Below are 14,474 nucleotides of genomic sequence, written 5' to 3' on the forward strand. Positions count from 1 at the left end.
GGCCAAGCTGGGGAGGGGCAGCGTGGGCCAGGACTTCGGCTCCACCAGGTCAGGGCCGGTGTGGGGAGGGCTCTGTACTGGGTAAAGGGACAGTGTAGGGTTGGTATTCACAGTCGGTGCAGAGCCAGCTTTGGGGAGTCAGCGTGCTGCCCAGGAAACCTCCATGATCCTGGGGGGCTCGGCTCCAGGTCTTGCATCCCCTTAGGGCTACCTCTAACCTCCGAACATCCGGTGTGGCTCTTACTCCCCTGAGCCCAGGCCCTATGAGGCAGGAAGGCCTCGGGAGGGTCTGTGTCATCCCCACCGGATTCCCACACAGATGGGCCACTACACGCACACACAGTGTGTCCTGAATGTAGACACTCGGCCCAGCATGCTGAGGGCTATACCCTCCTAGCACCACTGGAGTCTCCTCAGGATAATTATTTATTATTCATAGTCATCAGCATCTTCATTAATTATTCATATGATCCTTAATTATGATCCTTAACAATAAGAGCAGTAAATAGCAGAAAAGTCCTTGAGGTGCCTAAGGCCCAGGCCGGGTGCCTCTGGGCAGTTAGACCAGCTAATGCCCCCAGGGCAGGGCGAGACCACAGGCCCCCTGTCCACTGCCCGGCCCTGCCCCTGCCCCTCCCACTGGGGCCCTGGGGACTGCAGGAGGAGATGGTCCTGAGGGCTGGGGAGGAGTTGTGCTATCCACGGCCAGGGCCGCCTGAACAGGCATCAGAGGGGAGGGGCCCAGGCCATGCCCTGAGCCTGGGTGAGCCACATGTCCACACTGGGCAGCCCCACTAACTGCCTGGGTCTGAGCCGTGTCTGTGCAGGGGCTGGGAGGTGAGGGCCCCCAGTTGGCCCGGCAGGGAGAGGCGTCGGGTGGGGCCATCTTGGGGCAGCTCTGGGGCCCCTGGAGGGAGCTCCTCACATGTCATCAACTGGGAAACCTGCAAAGAACACTGAGTGTTAGTGGGCAAGGAGCCACGGAGGGGTGGGAGGGAGAGGGAGGAGGTGGGTGGACAGGAGAAGGGCTTAAGTCTGGGACAGGGAAGGTTCCAGGCAGACAGACTGGGACCACCAAGAAAGGCGTTGAGGTTGGAAGAGAGAAATGAGCTCCCAGTGGGAGTAGAAGGCATTTCAATCTGACACAGAGTGCCTTGCCCAGGGCCCAGGGAACATTCCAGGCCATAGCCTCTTCCTTCTCCAGGGAACACGGCAGCTGAGTCCAAACCCAGCCCAGGATAAGGAGGCCCTCAGTTGGGGCAGGAGCTGGGACAGAAAGAGAGACAAGGTTCCGTCCTCCAGCCCAGAAAGAACTCAGGGGCCTAGAAACAGAAACAGGCTGGGCCAGGGCTGCGGGAGGCCAGGGAGAGTGCCGGGCAGGCAGAGGGTCTGTGTATGCTGCAAGCTTGCTGGCGTGATCTCAGCGGGGGAGGCTGTGAGGGGAGACTGGCACATTTGCTGACGTGGGCCTTGGTGTCTGCAAACAGGAGCAGGCAGCATATGGGAGGGGGAGCGGATGCCAGAGGAGGCAGGGAGGGAGAGAGGGAGGGAAGGAGCAGATCAGGACTGAGTGGGAAGCTGGGGAACCCCTTCTCAAGGCCCTGAGGAACTAGTCAGAGGTGTCCCAGACACAGCTGCCCTCTCAGCCAGCTGGGCACAATGGGCAGCGGAGACCCCTTGTCCAGCAGGAGGGCAGAAGCCCAGAAAGCCTCCCCTGTGAGCTTGGCCTCAACACCTAAGAAAGGCCAGACCCTGCAGAAGCCTGCTGTGTGGCCAGTGCTGAGGGCCAGAGTCCCTGAAAGGGGGGGTGTCAGCCACAGCAAGGCCTGGAGTCCTGCCTTAAAGTCACACCAGCAGGCTGTGCCCCCTCCCCATGCCATGCCTCCGTCTCCACCACGTTCTCTCTGGGAGACCGTGGTCCTGCTCACACACGAGCAGGGCTGGCCCTTCAGGTAGTGTGCCAGCACATGTCACTGAGGCCTGCCTCCCCGTGCCTGGTGCCCCTGAGGCAGTCCTCATCCGGGGCAGAGCCTGCGGGAGGGTGGGGACAGCGGAGGGAGGGCAGCACAGGCCAGAAAAGGCAGGGCTGGGGGCTCAGTTCGTACCTGAGAAAGCGAGTCCAGGGTGAGGATGGGGATGGGGCTGACGGGCAGCAGAGGGGAGGTGGAGGTGGGGCCGGGTCCCGGGGAGGTCACAGCGCTGTAGGTGGGCGGAACCAGTGTCATCTGCCTCTGCAGCAGCTGTAGCACAGTGGCCATGTCCGCACTCAGTCGGGTCTCTAGTCTGAGGGCAGGAAGGAGCAGGGCGGGCAGACACGTTGGCCATGTGGGAGGAGGTGCCCTAGGTCTCAAGGGAAGAGGAGACACCATTCACTGTGACTCAGGGACCACCCTCCTGAGGAGCTGGCTGGTCAACCCAGGCTCCCTCTACCTCTGTGGTGGCTGTTGCTGCTCAGCTCTGATGGAAGGAGAGGGTCCAGCTGCCCAACACACAGACAGGCCTGGACAGAGCAGACATTCCTCCTCGTGCCCTTAACTACTGCCAGCAATCCACACTCAGACACCAAGATCACAGCCCCTTCTAAACACACACACACACACACACACACGCACACATACACACACAGCGCCAGGCTGAGCCTCCTCCCTGGCCTCACCTGTTGAGCTGCCTCTGAAGGGCATCCAGCCTGCTCTCCACGTCACCCCGAGGCCGGCGACCCGGGCTGGAAAGGGGGATGTTGAGGAGGCTGGGGGTGGTGGTGGGGCAGCGAGGTAGCTCCTGGTACTGGCGGCCACGACTGTCCCCCCAGAAGCTGAAGATGTTAGACACTCCTGAGAAGGCACCTGGAGTCAGAGAGTCGGGGCAAGGCCAGGTTGATCCCCACTCTGCCCATGGCCCACTCCAGCCCCCTGCCCGGTCTGGCCCGTCCCATACCTGACAGTGGGTTACAAGTGTCACTGCGCTTCTCACTGTCCTCTGTCAGGGGGTCCCCACCCGGCAGCTCTCCGGGGGGCCTGGGGCTGGAGAAGGGCACCAGGCGGAGGGGGCTGGAACTGCGGCCTGGACCCTCGTCCTCACTGCTCTCGGGGCTGGAGGGGCCGCTGGACGGGCTCTCCCCCCACGGCCCCCCTGACCGGCCCCGGCCACTTGGCCCTGCCCCTGCCCGGCCCTGCCCCAAGGCCGACACCTCCCCTGGCTGCTCCATGTCTGCGGGAAACAGAGAAGAGGGAGGGTCCCTGAGCGAGAGAAGGGGGGAGGGGCAGGAGAGGGCCTGGGATGGGACAACGCAGGAGGCTGGCTTGTCCCCAGTTGTTTCCTCTGTCATCTGCCCCCACAGGCAAGCAGACTGGCCACCCAGAGTGGGCGGAGCTCCCCTCCACCCTAAGCCACACGGCACAGGGACCCCTGGGTCTGGTGGGCCCCCCACCCCCACCACCAACCCTCTCACCCTCCCTTGTCCTGCAGCACCCACCAGAACCCCCACCCCGTGAAGACCACAGAGGCCCAGGCCGGAGGAGGTGACACTGAGCTGGGCCCACAGGATAGGGTGAGGATGGGGAACACCAGAGGAGGCAGGGGTGCCTGTGGGGCCTGGCCACCCTCCCTCTCCTCGCCTCACCCTTGTCCGTGCGCCTGTGGAAGGACAGCTTGCGCCTGCGTTGCCTGCTGAAGCCATCAAGCTCCGTGCTGCCCGGAGAGCCAGGGATCATGTTGGTCTGCAACCAAAACTGTGCTCAGGGCCTGCTACACCCCACCCCGCCGAGTCGGACCCAGTCCCTCATTCACACAGGGCAGCTGGTAGTGGGGCCCGGAGAGTGGCCACATGGACGCCACAACCAGGTCTGGCCACAGCACCACCAAAGAAGGAGGCTAAGGCCAGGACAAGTGCCACATTCTCACGTCACAACGTGTGGGGGACGGCCAGACAGCTAGGAGCAGAAGACAGGGCTCCTGGAGACAAGGGCCTGGTGGGGAGGCCACTCACATCTCGAAGGTTGAAGGTGATCTCCAAACTAGACCAGAAGTGGTCAGAGAACTCAGGGTACATGTCCAGCACCTCGAGCAGGTCGTCCCGGTGGATCTTGTGCAGGTCACAGTAGGTGAGGGCACGCACGTCCCCGTTGGACTTGCCAGGCCGTGCATACAGGTTCAGGGGCTCTCCAAAGATGTCATTCTTCCCTGCCAACCAGAGGAGGGAGGAGCTCAGGGTGAAGGCAGCAGGCAGCTCCCCTGAGGGTACTCCCTGCTGGGCCCAGCCCCGCCCTTCCCAGCACACAGCCAGTCCGGTCCCTCTCAGCTCCCAAGAGGCAGGATGGGAGCCTCGGATCCTTGCACTCCCAGTGATTGCACCTGCCCGCTAGGCTCGGCCGGAGGCTCCACTCTGCCCATGCCCCTGACATCCTGGGGTTCCACTTCCACTTCTACCCCCAAACCCCACATCATAAACACCCTCTTGTCCCAATCACCAACCCTCACAAACTGTGTTTTCCAAACTACAGATTATATCACCTTACTGGAAAAAAACAGAATGGCAGAGCTTAGCAAGCCTAGAACAGAAAATACCAGAATGTAGAAGGCCCACTTACTGTAGAAAGGCCAAGTGTACAGCGAATCTTTGGTTTTAGTGGCACGTGGGGACTGTTTATGCTGGCTAAGATATAAAATTCTATGAGTTCCTACCATGAGCTATGGACAAAAGAGTGGACACATCTTCCCTAAGGAGTAAGGGCCAAGAAAGCAGCAAGCAGAGGGCAGGACATCCCCAGTGCCAGGTGCACCTGTCCACAGGTACAGTAGGGAGAAAGGACAAGTGAGAGGAAAGTGGCAGGACGCCCTTTACCCTGGAGGATGGGCAAAGCTGCAGCATGAGGCTGCAGTACCCACAGGCCCCTAGTGGACCCAATGCACAGCCCCAAGTGACCCCTCCTCCTGCCACTGCCCACCTCAGAGGGTCTGATTTCAGCCTGCTTTAAGGAAGCATGGGGTCTCACTGTCTGTGAGGAGACCAAGGGGAAGGAGAACCGGGCCGAGGTCAGCCATGCCCCACCCCAGGTGGGGCTTCCCTCAGCTGTCTGCCTTGGGGGGCCTGAGAGTGGGCATCCGTGAGGCCTCTGGCCACTCCACCTCCCGCCCAGCCCCCACTCCCGCCATACCTAGGATGGCGACAACGACATCACCCCGCAGTATCTCAATGGAGCCCCGAGAGATGAAGTAAAGGGCAGTGAGCAGGTCCCCTGCATGCACCAGCGTGTCCCCGGGTGGCGCGTGGGTGGTCTTGAACTTCATGGCCAGAGCCCGCAGGCAGCCCTTGGTGGCCCCGCGGAAGGGCTTGCAGTGCTGCAGCAGCGAGCGGTTCAGGTGCAGGCAGATGTCGGCTTGCAGGCACTCAGGGAAGCCCTTCAGCACCTGGGTGGAGGGGGAGAGGAAGCTCAGCTTCCACCCGCAGTGCGTGGAGCACCCACTCCCCACCCCACCCTCCACCTCGGGAAATCTCTTCTTTCCAGGCCTGACTTCCCTTTCTGTGCTCCAGGCCAGGTGAGCTGGATTCCAGCTCCTTCCCTTCTAGCTGTGCCAGCTTGGGAACGCCCCTCACCTCCCTAGGCCTGCATTTTCCTATTTGTAAAGGGGACACTCACTCACACCCTCCCCAGGCAAGGTGCTGCCTGCAGTACGGATTTACTGTGGCAGCCCTCGTGGAAGTGCCTGCCCGCCCCGTGGGGGCCCTTCTACTACATGTGAGCGCATGGGCAAAGTGGGCAATCACACCTCTCAGGTAGTCGTTAGCACTAACGGGACCACCTAAACCACCAGGTGTGAACCTGGCCCGTGAGGAGGGCTCGCTCAGCCAGGGGAAGCCCTCCCCATCCCACTCTCTATCTAGCCCAGCCAGTGGCCCACCGCGTTCATGTCGATGCCGTTGGTGTAGGACCAGGCGTGCTGGAAGTACTCCTCAAGGCGCTGCCGCAGTGGGTTGGGGATCTGGTGGAAGCGGATGAACTCCCGAACGCGCAGCATCTGTGTGTGGTAGCGAGCGGTACCTGAGTATAGCCGCTGGATGATAGCTGATACGTTGCCGAAGATGCTGGCGTACATGAGTGCTGGGGGCAGGGAAGGGGGACAGGCTGTCAGCGTTTGCGGGACCCTCGCTCAGCCCCTGTGCCATGTCAACGATACATGCCCGCATTTGTGCAGTCGCAGTGGAAACACACACAGAAGCACGAGTATGCACACAAACACACCAAGCCCTCCGCTCTCTGGCCCTGCCTTACTCTTCTGCCCTGCTGCCCCATGACAGCCCCGCTAGCACCCTCACTGTCCTCCAGCTTGAGCCCCCCAGGCACACTCACAGCCGATGAGCATGACGCAGATGGAGAAGATCTTCTCCGAGTTGGTGTTGGGAGAGACATTGCCGAAGCCCACGCTGGTCAGGCTGCTGAAGGTGAAGTAGAGCGCCGTGACGTACTTGTCCTTGATGGAGGGGCCACCCAGGCCACTGCTGTTGTAGGGCTTGCCAATCTGGTCGCCCAGGTTGTGCAGCCACCCGATGCGCGAATCCATGTGCGGCTGCTCCATGTTGCCAATGGCGTACCAGATGCAGGCCAGCCAGTGCGCAATGAGCGCGAAGGTACACATGAGCAGGAAGAGTACGGCCGCCCCGTACTCCGAGTAGCGGTCCAGCTTCCGCGCCACACGCACCAGCCGCAGCAGCCGTGCCGTCTTCAGCAGCCCAATTAGCTGGAGGGGAAGGGGCCATCAGTGTGAGGGCAAACAGGGAGTGGGCTACCGCAGGCTGGGGGCTCTGCAGTCCTCGTCTTTGGAGGGGCATCCGAGGTGAGATCCCAAAGACTTCCTCCCCAGACCTCCTCCTAATACCTGGAGCCGCCTTTTATGATGTGCCTACAGCAAGCTGGGCCAGTACACAGGTCTCATGGATCTGTGCAAGCTTGTGGTTAGAGGGACCATAATCGCCACGGTGAGAACAAGGGCACCATCGGGTGGTCACAGCCATACCCACTAGCTTACAGTGTCCTTTGTGTGACTTAGAAACAGTGGGCCTTTGGGGGTGGAGTAGAGGAAGGAGCAGGGGTGGGTAGGGCACTGCCTTGACTCTTCAGCCCTCTGTCTCTGTCCACTCCCTCCCACCACCTCCCACTGCCTTCTCTCCTGTCCCCACTTGCTCTCATCCCTCTCTGCCTCCCTGCCAGGCCCACCTCCTCAGAACCGGAGCCGAAGATGAGCAGGTCAAAGGGGATGGCGGCCACCATATCGATGAGGAACCAGCCCTTGAAGTAGTGGACGGCGATGCGGCCAGGGTGGCTGACCACCTCCTCGTTGGCATTGACATAGGTGGTGCGGAAGTTGATGAGGATGTCCACGATGAACATGATATCCACGATGAGGTCCACCACAGCCAGAGGCTGGCAAGCATAGCCACAGTCGTGGGCCAGGGGGCCCTCCTCAGTCTCCTTCAGCAGGAAGGCAGCTGAGTAAGGCGTGAAGACAGCAGTATAGATGACCAGCAGCAGGATGAGCCAGTCCCACACAGCCTTGAAGGGGCTGTAGTGCAGGATGGTCCAGCGGTGGATACGCGGCGCCTGCAGCTTGTACTCTGGCAGCACGTCCGCACCCAGGGACAGCACCTGCATGAAGGGAAGGGGCAGGGAGGGGTGATGTCCCATGGGGTGTAGGGCAGGGGAGGCCAGGCCATGGGACCTCAAGAGGAGTGACATCTCTGCTGAGGCCTCTGGAGAAGAACTCAAGTGGGGGGGAGCAAAAAAGGTTTCAGTCAGAATGCCCACCCCTCAGCCAGTTGGCCACAGCAACTGGCTACCCCTAGATGTGGGGAGTACAGTTCCCAGAATGCCACGCAGCACGGGGACCCCATCTGGCTCCAGGGAGGCTGGCAGCCCCAGCACACCTGAGTTCAGGGCACTAAGCAGTAACACCCAGAAGTAAAGCTCTCCACAAGCAAGGCAGGCCCATACCCACAAGCTACAGCTCTACCGTGCGACCTTGCCCACCCTAGATGCTACCCCCAAGCACGCCCTCATCTCAGCACAGAAAGCAGTCCAAGGCCTGAGGCTCCTAGCCTGCATGATGGCTTCAGGGGCCACTGTCTCAGCATATATGACGGTGGCAGTCCCACTGCTGGGCGGCCCAGGGACCGAGGGCCTAAAGGCCTCTTTATGCCACTGGCCCAAAGGTACCAGCCCCCTGTCTCAGGCCCCTTAGCCAGGCAAGGACGAGCTGAGGCCAGCTCCCCTCCTCTCCCCCTAGAGCCTCTGTCTACCCCTCAGCACCTCTCTCACAAACGTATCATTCAACCCAAGACTTCCCCAAGCTTCTCCATCCTGGGCGCTGCCACCTGTGAACTGACCCTTGGCCTCGCCCAGCCCCTGGAGAGCCAAAGAGGCCAGCACCGCTCCCAGAGTCCCACCTGCCAGGGCCCGGTCCTGGGGCTCTCCCCTCATATTCAAGCCAGGAGTCTCAACCCAGCTTCACAAGATGGTGCTATCTGGAGAACACCCCTTAAAGGAAAGAACTGGACATTAAGACGGGCCATAGTTAGGGGACTGGCACCTGGAGTGCACACAGGAGCTCCAGAGGCACCAGGCAGGGAGGGGTGTGTGGAAGGGCTTACAGGCTCCCCCTCCACCCTGCCTGCAACCCAGGCTGCCTCCCTTTAAGGCAGGAACATGTTTGCACAGGTGGTGGCCTTTCGCGAGTCAAGCGAGAGTTAAAGACAATAAAACCAGCCAGGGCCCCTGCAGACAAGGGAGTAGAAGGTGGTCCTGGCCCCTGGAGTAGGACTCCTTCCCACCAAGAGGCCAAGCCCCCTGGGGGCTATGCTGGACCAAACTCAACATCGGTGACTCTCATCCAAGTTTATCTACAACACACACCAACATGCAAACACAGGCACACAGGTGTGTGCACATACAAACACGGGCCGGAGTGGGGTACAAGGCCTGGACCCACTGACCTAATTTTCACAGATGCCTGTCCCAGCTCTGCAACACCCACTGCCCATATGGCCTTGGGCCAGGCAGTATACACTTCTTGACCCATTTCCCTATAGAATATAGGAGCTCGTTTAAGCCAAATCCTAGGTCCTCACCTTGGGGTGGGAAGACTCCTACCTGTACCTGTCCCCCAGCTGTGAGGAGCATATGCGCCAAGGCCCCACTCAGGTGCAAGGGGGTGGAGATGGCAAGGTGGTGGGGAAGGGGGGTGGGGGAGATTCCAACCTCCAGCCCTTCCCCATCCACTCCCCAGATCTGTTCCACCTCTATGCCAGAGGTCCCCAGAAAGAAGCTGGGGACAGAGAGGGCTCCCTGTGGGTGCCTATAGAGTTATCGGGCTAGGGACCACAGCCCAGCTACCAGCACCCCAGGCTCCCCAGAGCAGGTGAGGCAGGCCCCTCAGCTCAGCGTGTCCTCACACCCATCCAGAGTCCTCAGACCTTACCCCTCCTGGACTTCAGCTCCAAACCTTGGACCCCTACACCTCCTGTACCCAGGACCCACCCGGCACCATGGAGTGAGGAGCTGTGGAGACCAAGCACCGCCTACACCTGCTGCCCGCACCCTCTCCCTGTCCTGCCAGCCCTCCCTCAGTCTGTCCACAAGCCCACGTGCCCATTCCATTCCTGTTCTCCCCTCCCTTTGCATTCTGAGCTAGAAGGCCGTGGGCAATGGAAGCCATGGCATGGGGAAGCCCTGGCTGAAAGCACTGCCACCCAAGCCACCGGGCCGTGAGAAAATGGAGCAGGAGCTGAGGGTGGCGAGCAGGGCTGCAGACCGCGCGCCCTGAACTGCCTGCTTCTCAGGAGCCTTTTCCCGGCCTGGTTCCGCTGAGAGCCCGAGCCCTCTGGGCCCTGCCCAACTCCCTGGCCTCCTGCCTCAGTGCCCTGGCCCTAGGAGGGAGAGGGCTGGGGGTCACCTACCTCCTGGGCCACAAGGCTGGAGATGCGCACAGCCCGCCTCACCCGGCCTTTCTGGGCCCTGGCCTGCAGAGCCCCTGTCCCACTCGCCTTCCCTGCTGTGGCTGCCATGGAGGACTTGGCTCCCCTGGCCTGCCCACCTCGGGCCCAAGGGCCCAGCCAGTCCCCCACCTGCGCCCCGCAGCAATCCCAGCCCAGGCTGCGCCCCGGAGGCCAGCAGACTGGCTTCCAGGACAGCTCTGGCATGAAGCCAGGGTGGCCGGGGCTGGGCCCCGGGGTCTGGGGTCACCCTGGCAGTGTTTGTGGGCAGCAGCCCACCTGGCTCACACTGCTCATGGCCCCCCAGTGTGGGCCCCGCTGCCAGGGTGCTGCGCTCTGCCCGGCAACACCAGCCCAGCAGCTCCGCCGGCCGCGGTCGGAACCTCCGCTCCAGCACCCGGCCCCTCCTCCTTCACGGTCCCCACCCCCACCTGCCACCCAAGCTCCCGCCCGCCGTGCCCGCCCCTGCGCCCTGTGCCAGGCCTGCTGCCCCCTCCCCCATGGCCCGCTCCAGGGCTCTGCTGCAGCCGTTCCTGCAGCCCTGCCCCTCCCCCTCCACCCAGCAGCCGGCCTGTCACCGGAGATTAATGGTCTCCCCGACACCCCCGCCCTGCCGGTCTGAGAGCCAGCCAAGCCCGAGTCAGACAGAGACACCCAGAGATTGAGAGACAGCCACGGTGACCGGCATGGCCAGGAGCACACGCACACATGCACACACAGACCCACGCGCACACGTACCCACACCCACACCCTGGCAGGCAGCAGGCAGGATGCAGCAACAGGGCAGACGCCAGGGGCTCTAGGTGGAAAAGCGGGGGCGGGGGCGGGGGCAGGCAGCCAGACATGGGGCCTGGGGTGAGGGGGATAGTTCTGGAGCCAAGGCCTAGGGGCTAGAGCCTGGCAGGGACCCAGAGCACCAGAGACAGTGGGAGCAAAGCCAGGAGCAGACAGGGAGGCCGGCCCTGCGCGGGCAGCTCCTTCACACAGGCCAGCCAGGGAGGTTTCTGGAAGGGGGACGGGAGGGGACAGCAGCAGTTGTGGGACAAGCTGCAAGGCTTCTCACTCACTGCAGGGGGGCAGGAGAGGGGACAAAGCTGGGATGGATTGGGGAGTGGGGGTGTTGAAGATCACCTCGCTTCTGTGAGGGCTCAGTGCTCCAGGAGGGGGCAGGAGGCCAGACTGCCCCTGTCCTAGGGGCCCAAGCCCGTTGCCGTCGAGTCAATTCCAACTTACTCCAACTTATGTCCCTATAGGACAGAATAGAACTGCCCCATAGGGTTTCCAAGAAGCACCTGGTGGATTCGAACTGCCAGCCATTTGGTTAGCAGCTGAGCTCTTAACCACTGCCCCACCAGGGCTCCCAGGGGCAGTGGTGGACAATGCCCCAAAAGGCTGCTACTCTTCTCTGGCCAGCACTCAGGGACTTGATCCTCTCCATATCTTTGTACCCACAACAGACCTTCCCCTCCTCCCTACGCGTGGGAAGGATGCCCCAAGGTGGGCATCCTGGCCATACCTAGTAGCACTGGCCCCCACCCTCTCCCTGGCAGAATCAGGATCCTCCTGACTTCCTCCCGCCCCAATCTCCCTCTCAGCGGGCCCTTTCTAATCTGAAGTCTCCTATAGGTTTGCGCCTAATATCTGCCTCACATATACCCTGGCCAGACCCTGCCATATCCCAGTAGCTGCCTTCTCCGCCCACCCTGGCCCTCTCAAGTCTGGACTTCTCTGCCCAGCCTCAATGCCCTGCCCTCACCCTGTGACCTCTGAGCCACATGCCCATCAATGCACCCTCTGTAGCTGCCCCTTCCCCTCCTTGCCCCCCACTCGCCCCCTCCAGTCTGCCTTTCTCCAGGGCCTCTCAGACTGTTCCCTCACCCCCAGCTCTAGAACAGACCCTCCAAGCCAGCAGATCTGCACACCCTCATGAGGCCCTCACTGGCTAGCCACTCCATTCTCTCCTCTTGACCTCAGCGACTCCCTGTCCCTGGCCAGACACGTGCCCACCCCTTCCCCTCCAAGTTCCTCCAAGGTGAGGTGAGAGCCAAGGAGGTGGGTGCCTACCTGGGTGACCTTCTCAGTGACGTTGTGGGTCCGCTCCTTTATCTTGGGGGCTATGATCTCCCGGTCACTGGTGGGTGAAGCCAGGAAGGGGTCACCCTTGAGGTCCACAAAGTTGAGGGTGATTTGGGGGATCTTGCTAATGGTGCGGTAGCGTACAAGGTCCGAGTCTGATGTGGAGTTAAGCAGGCCACTGCGCAGGGGGTGCATGGCCCCTGAGGTGGAGAGGGAGAGCAAGGTCAGGCCTGCAGGGAGGGGCCAGAGGGTAGCCAGGCCATCACCAGGAAGAGCTAGCGTGGACACTGGGAGAGCACAGGTCAGGGACACAGGGTACAGGTAAGCCACGAGGAAATCAGCTCAGGAGACAAGGAGTCACTGAGAAACAGCTTGGTCCAGCACAAGTAAGTCTGACTCCACCCACTCTAAGGAAGGAGCCATGAGGAAACTGAGCCACGGCAGAAGAGGAGAAAGCCCCCAAGAAGAGGCTGGTCAGCAGGCAGTAGACCCGACCAGGGGAGCAGGAGGCAGAGGCCTAGGGTGCCTCTCCTTCCCCTCAGACTCTCCATGGTCGTCCTAGCTGCAGGCTGCCCTGGAAAGTCAGCTCCAGGGACCAGCGACGGCTCTGTGAGTCCAAGAATGTAACAGGGTGAATGGATATTTAATGGAGTAACGGGCCACTTATGGGATTAAATAAGTGGTTAATGGGATTGCCACCTCCCAGGCACAGGCCAGGTGGTTGAAAGTGAGGGAGTGGAGGTCCTGGCACAGGCGGATCTAGCAGTGGCTGCTGACCCCACTGAGCCCCAGGGGCAGTCCCCGGCTGAGCCTCACCAGTGCTGGCGTGGCGTGGCGGTGGCGGGGGCAGCGCCCCCGCGCGCATAGCCTCAATGTCGTCGGCCGAGGAGGCACGGCGCACACTGGCGAAGCTCTCTCCGGAGCGGGTCCGGGCCAGGCTGCAACTGGAGCCCGAGGCGTCGGGGTTGAGACTGTGCGCCAGCGGCGAATGCAGGCTGGGGGCGCGGGCGCGGCCGGGCGGCGAGCCGGGGCCCACAAGCGCGCGCTGCTCCTCAGCCGGCCGGGGCCCTACGACATGGTTGTCCAGCGCCGTCACCTCGTCCAGGGCCAGCGACTCGCTGGGCGCTGCGGGTGTCAGGTCCACGTCCACCACCACAGCCCCCGGGGCCCCCGGGGCGCCGGCGCCCCCAGACCGCACAGACGACTCCCGGGCGGTCAGCGCCAGTAGCGCAGGCAGCTTCAGGCGGAAGGTCTTGGCGCGGCCTGTGGAAGACAGATACTGACGAGGCCTGGGGGCTGGAGTTCCCACAGCGACAACCAAAGCAGTGGGCAGCCAGCACCCCTCCATCCTACCGCACTGCACAGACCTTAGTAACAATTCCCAGAACATTTGGAGAATACAGTCTTAATCTAAGACTCGGGATAATAACAGACTTATTTCTTGAGCAGGCATGGTGGTCAACTCTACATATATTATCCTTGATTAACACCACTGCCTAGGTGGGCATCATTATCCCCATTTGATAGAAGAGGAGATGGCTGCATCAATGAGCTGTGTGATGCAGTCACGGTCACACAGTAAAGGGAGCCTGTAATCTGAACTGGAGATGCCACCACCACCTTTCCCCCAGGCCCTACAGCCTTTTAAGGCATCTATAGAACAAGCAGGGCCAGAAGTATTAACACTGACCTTCTAGAACCAAGAGGTGCAATACTTTGCCAAAAATATGAGGGAAAAATTAAACCCCAGGAAGCCATCCTGGAGTGGGGATAGGGGATAGGGGATCTGTGAGTCACCAAGGGGATGAAGGGAGGCCACCAAATCTCCAGCCAGGTGAGCAAACCCCTCAAAACCCTTCAGAAACCCTCTCCTAGATGAGCCATGGCCACAGTAGGGAACGGGACCAGACCAGGGACCAGCCCCAGAGGGTAGAAACCACATAGGGTAGCAGCCCACAAGGGGCTGCTCAGGAACAGGCAGGAGAGAAAGGCAGTCTCAGGGGATAATGTGGGGGAACCCAAGCAGGTTAGGCTAGGAAACGGGCTATCCTGCCCCAAGGATCTGTGACTCTGGGCCCTGTCACTCCACCCCGTCTGTCCATCCTGGGCCAGGCAGGGCTACGCCATCTCCTCAACGTGCTCTCCCCACCTCTGAAGGGCCTTGGACAGCCTTGTGGCCTCAGGGAAGGGAGACATGCTCCTAAGCCAGCTGAGGAATGAGGTTGCACTTACCTGGGGCCAGCCAGCTGGTGGAGGGGCCGCGGTGATTGGTGTCCCGAGCCGGGGAACCCACCATATCCTTCTCCATCACCACCTCAAAGTTGAGAATGAACATGATGACGGCCCCGTCCTCATTCTTCACGGGCACCACGTCCACCAGGCACAGGAAGCAGCTCCCTGCGGGTGGGCAGGCACA

The 14,474-nt window shown here is 61.5% G+C and overlaps 1 protein-coding gene across 2 annotated transcripts in view; it reads right to left on the minus strand.

Annotated features, from left to right (window-relative positions):
* Nucleotides 1-403: 403 nt before the first annotated feature.
* Nucleotides 404-14,474, minus strand: part of KCNH2 (potassium voltage-gated channel subfamily H member 2) — a 32,873-nt gene continuing 18,802 nt past the window's right edge. Inside the window, exons 3-15 of one of the 2 annotated variants that reach the window (XM_004372732.1) lie at nucleotides 14,291-14,458; nucleotides 12,875-13,321; nucleotides 12,047-12,258; nucleotides 7,212-7,640; nucleotides 6,348-6,735; nucleotides 5,899-6,098; nucleotides 5,154-5,406; nucleotides 3,986-4,179; nucleotides 3,620-3,716; nucleotides 2,935-3,207; nucleotides 2,657-2,843; nucleotides 2,106-2,283; nucleotides 409-944 (exon numbers count right to left, since the gene is read on the minus strand). In XM_004372732.1, coding sequence (XP_004372789.1) covers nucleotides 795-944; nucleotides 2,106-2,283; nucleotides 2,657-2,843; nucleotides 2,935-3,207; nucleotides 3,620-3,716; nucleotides 3,986-4,179; nucleotides 5,154-5,406; nucleotides 5,899-6,098; nucleotides 6,348-6,735; nucleotides 7,212-7,640; nucleotides 12,047-12,258; nucleotides 12,875-13,321; nucleotides 14,291-14,458 — 3,176 coding nt within the window. In that variant the 3' untranslated portion in view covers nucleotides 409-794. Of the gene's footprint in view, nucleotides 945-2,105; nucleotides 2,284-2,656; nucleotides 2,844-2,934; nucleotides 3,208-3,619; nucleotides 3,717-3,985; nucleotides 4,180-5,153; nucleotides 5,407-5,898; nucleotides 6,099-6,347; nucleotides 6,736-7,211; nucleotides 7,641-9,946; nucleotides 10,386-12,046; nucleotides 12,259-12,874; nucleotides 13,322-14,290; nucleotides 14,459-14,474 lie in introns of those variants that run through there. The other variant, XM_004372733.1, reaches the window with a different exon arrangement.

This window comes from Trichechus manatus, unplaced genomic scaffold, assembly GCF_000243295.1.
Source record: "Trichechus manatus latirostris isolate Lorelei unplaced genomic scaffold, TriManLat1.0 scaffold00020, whole genome shotgun sequence".
In the NCBI taxonomy this organism is placed as follows: domain Eukaryota; kingdom Metazoa; phylum Chordata; class Mammalia; order Sirenia; family Trichechidae; genus Trichechus; species Trichechus manatus.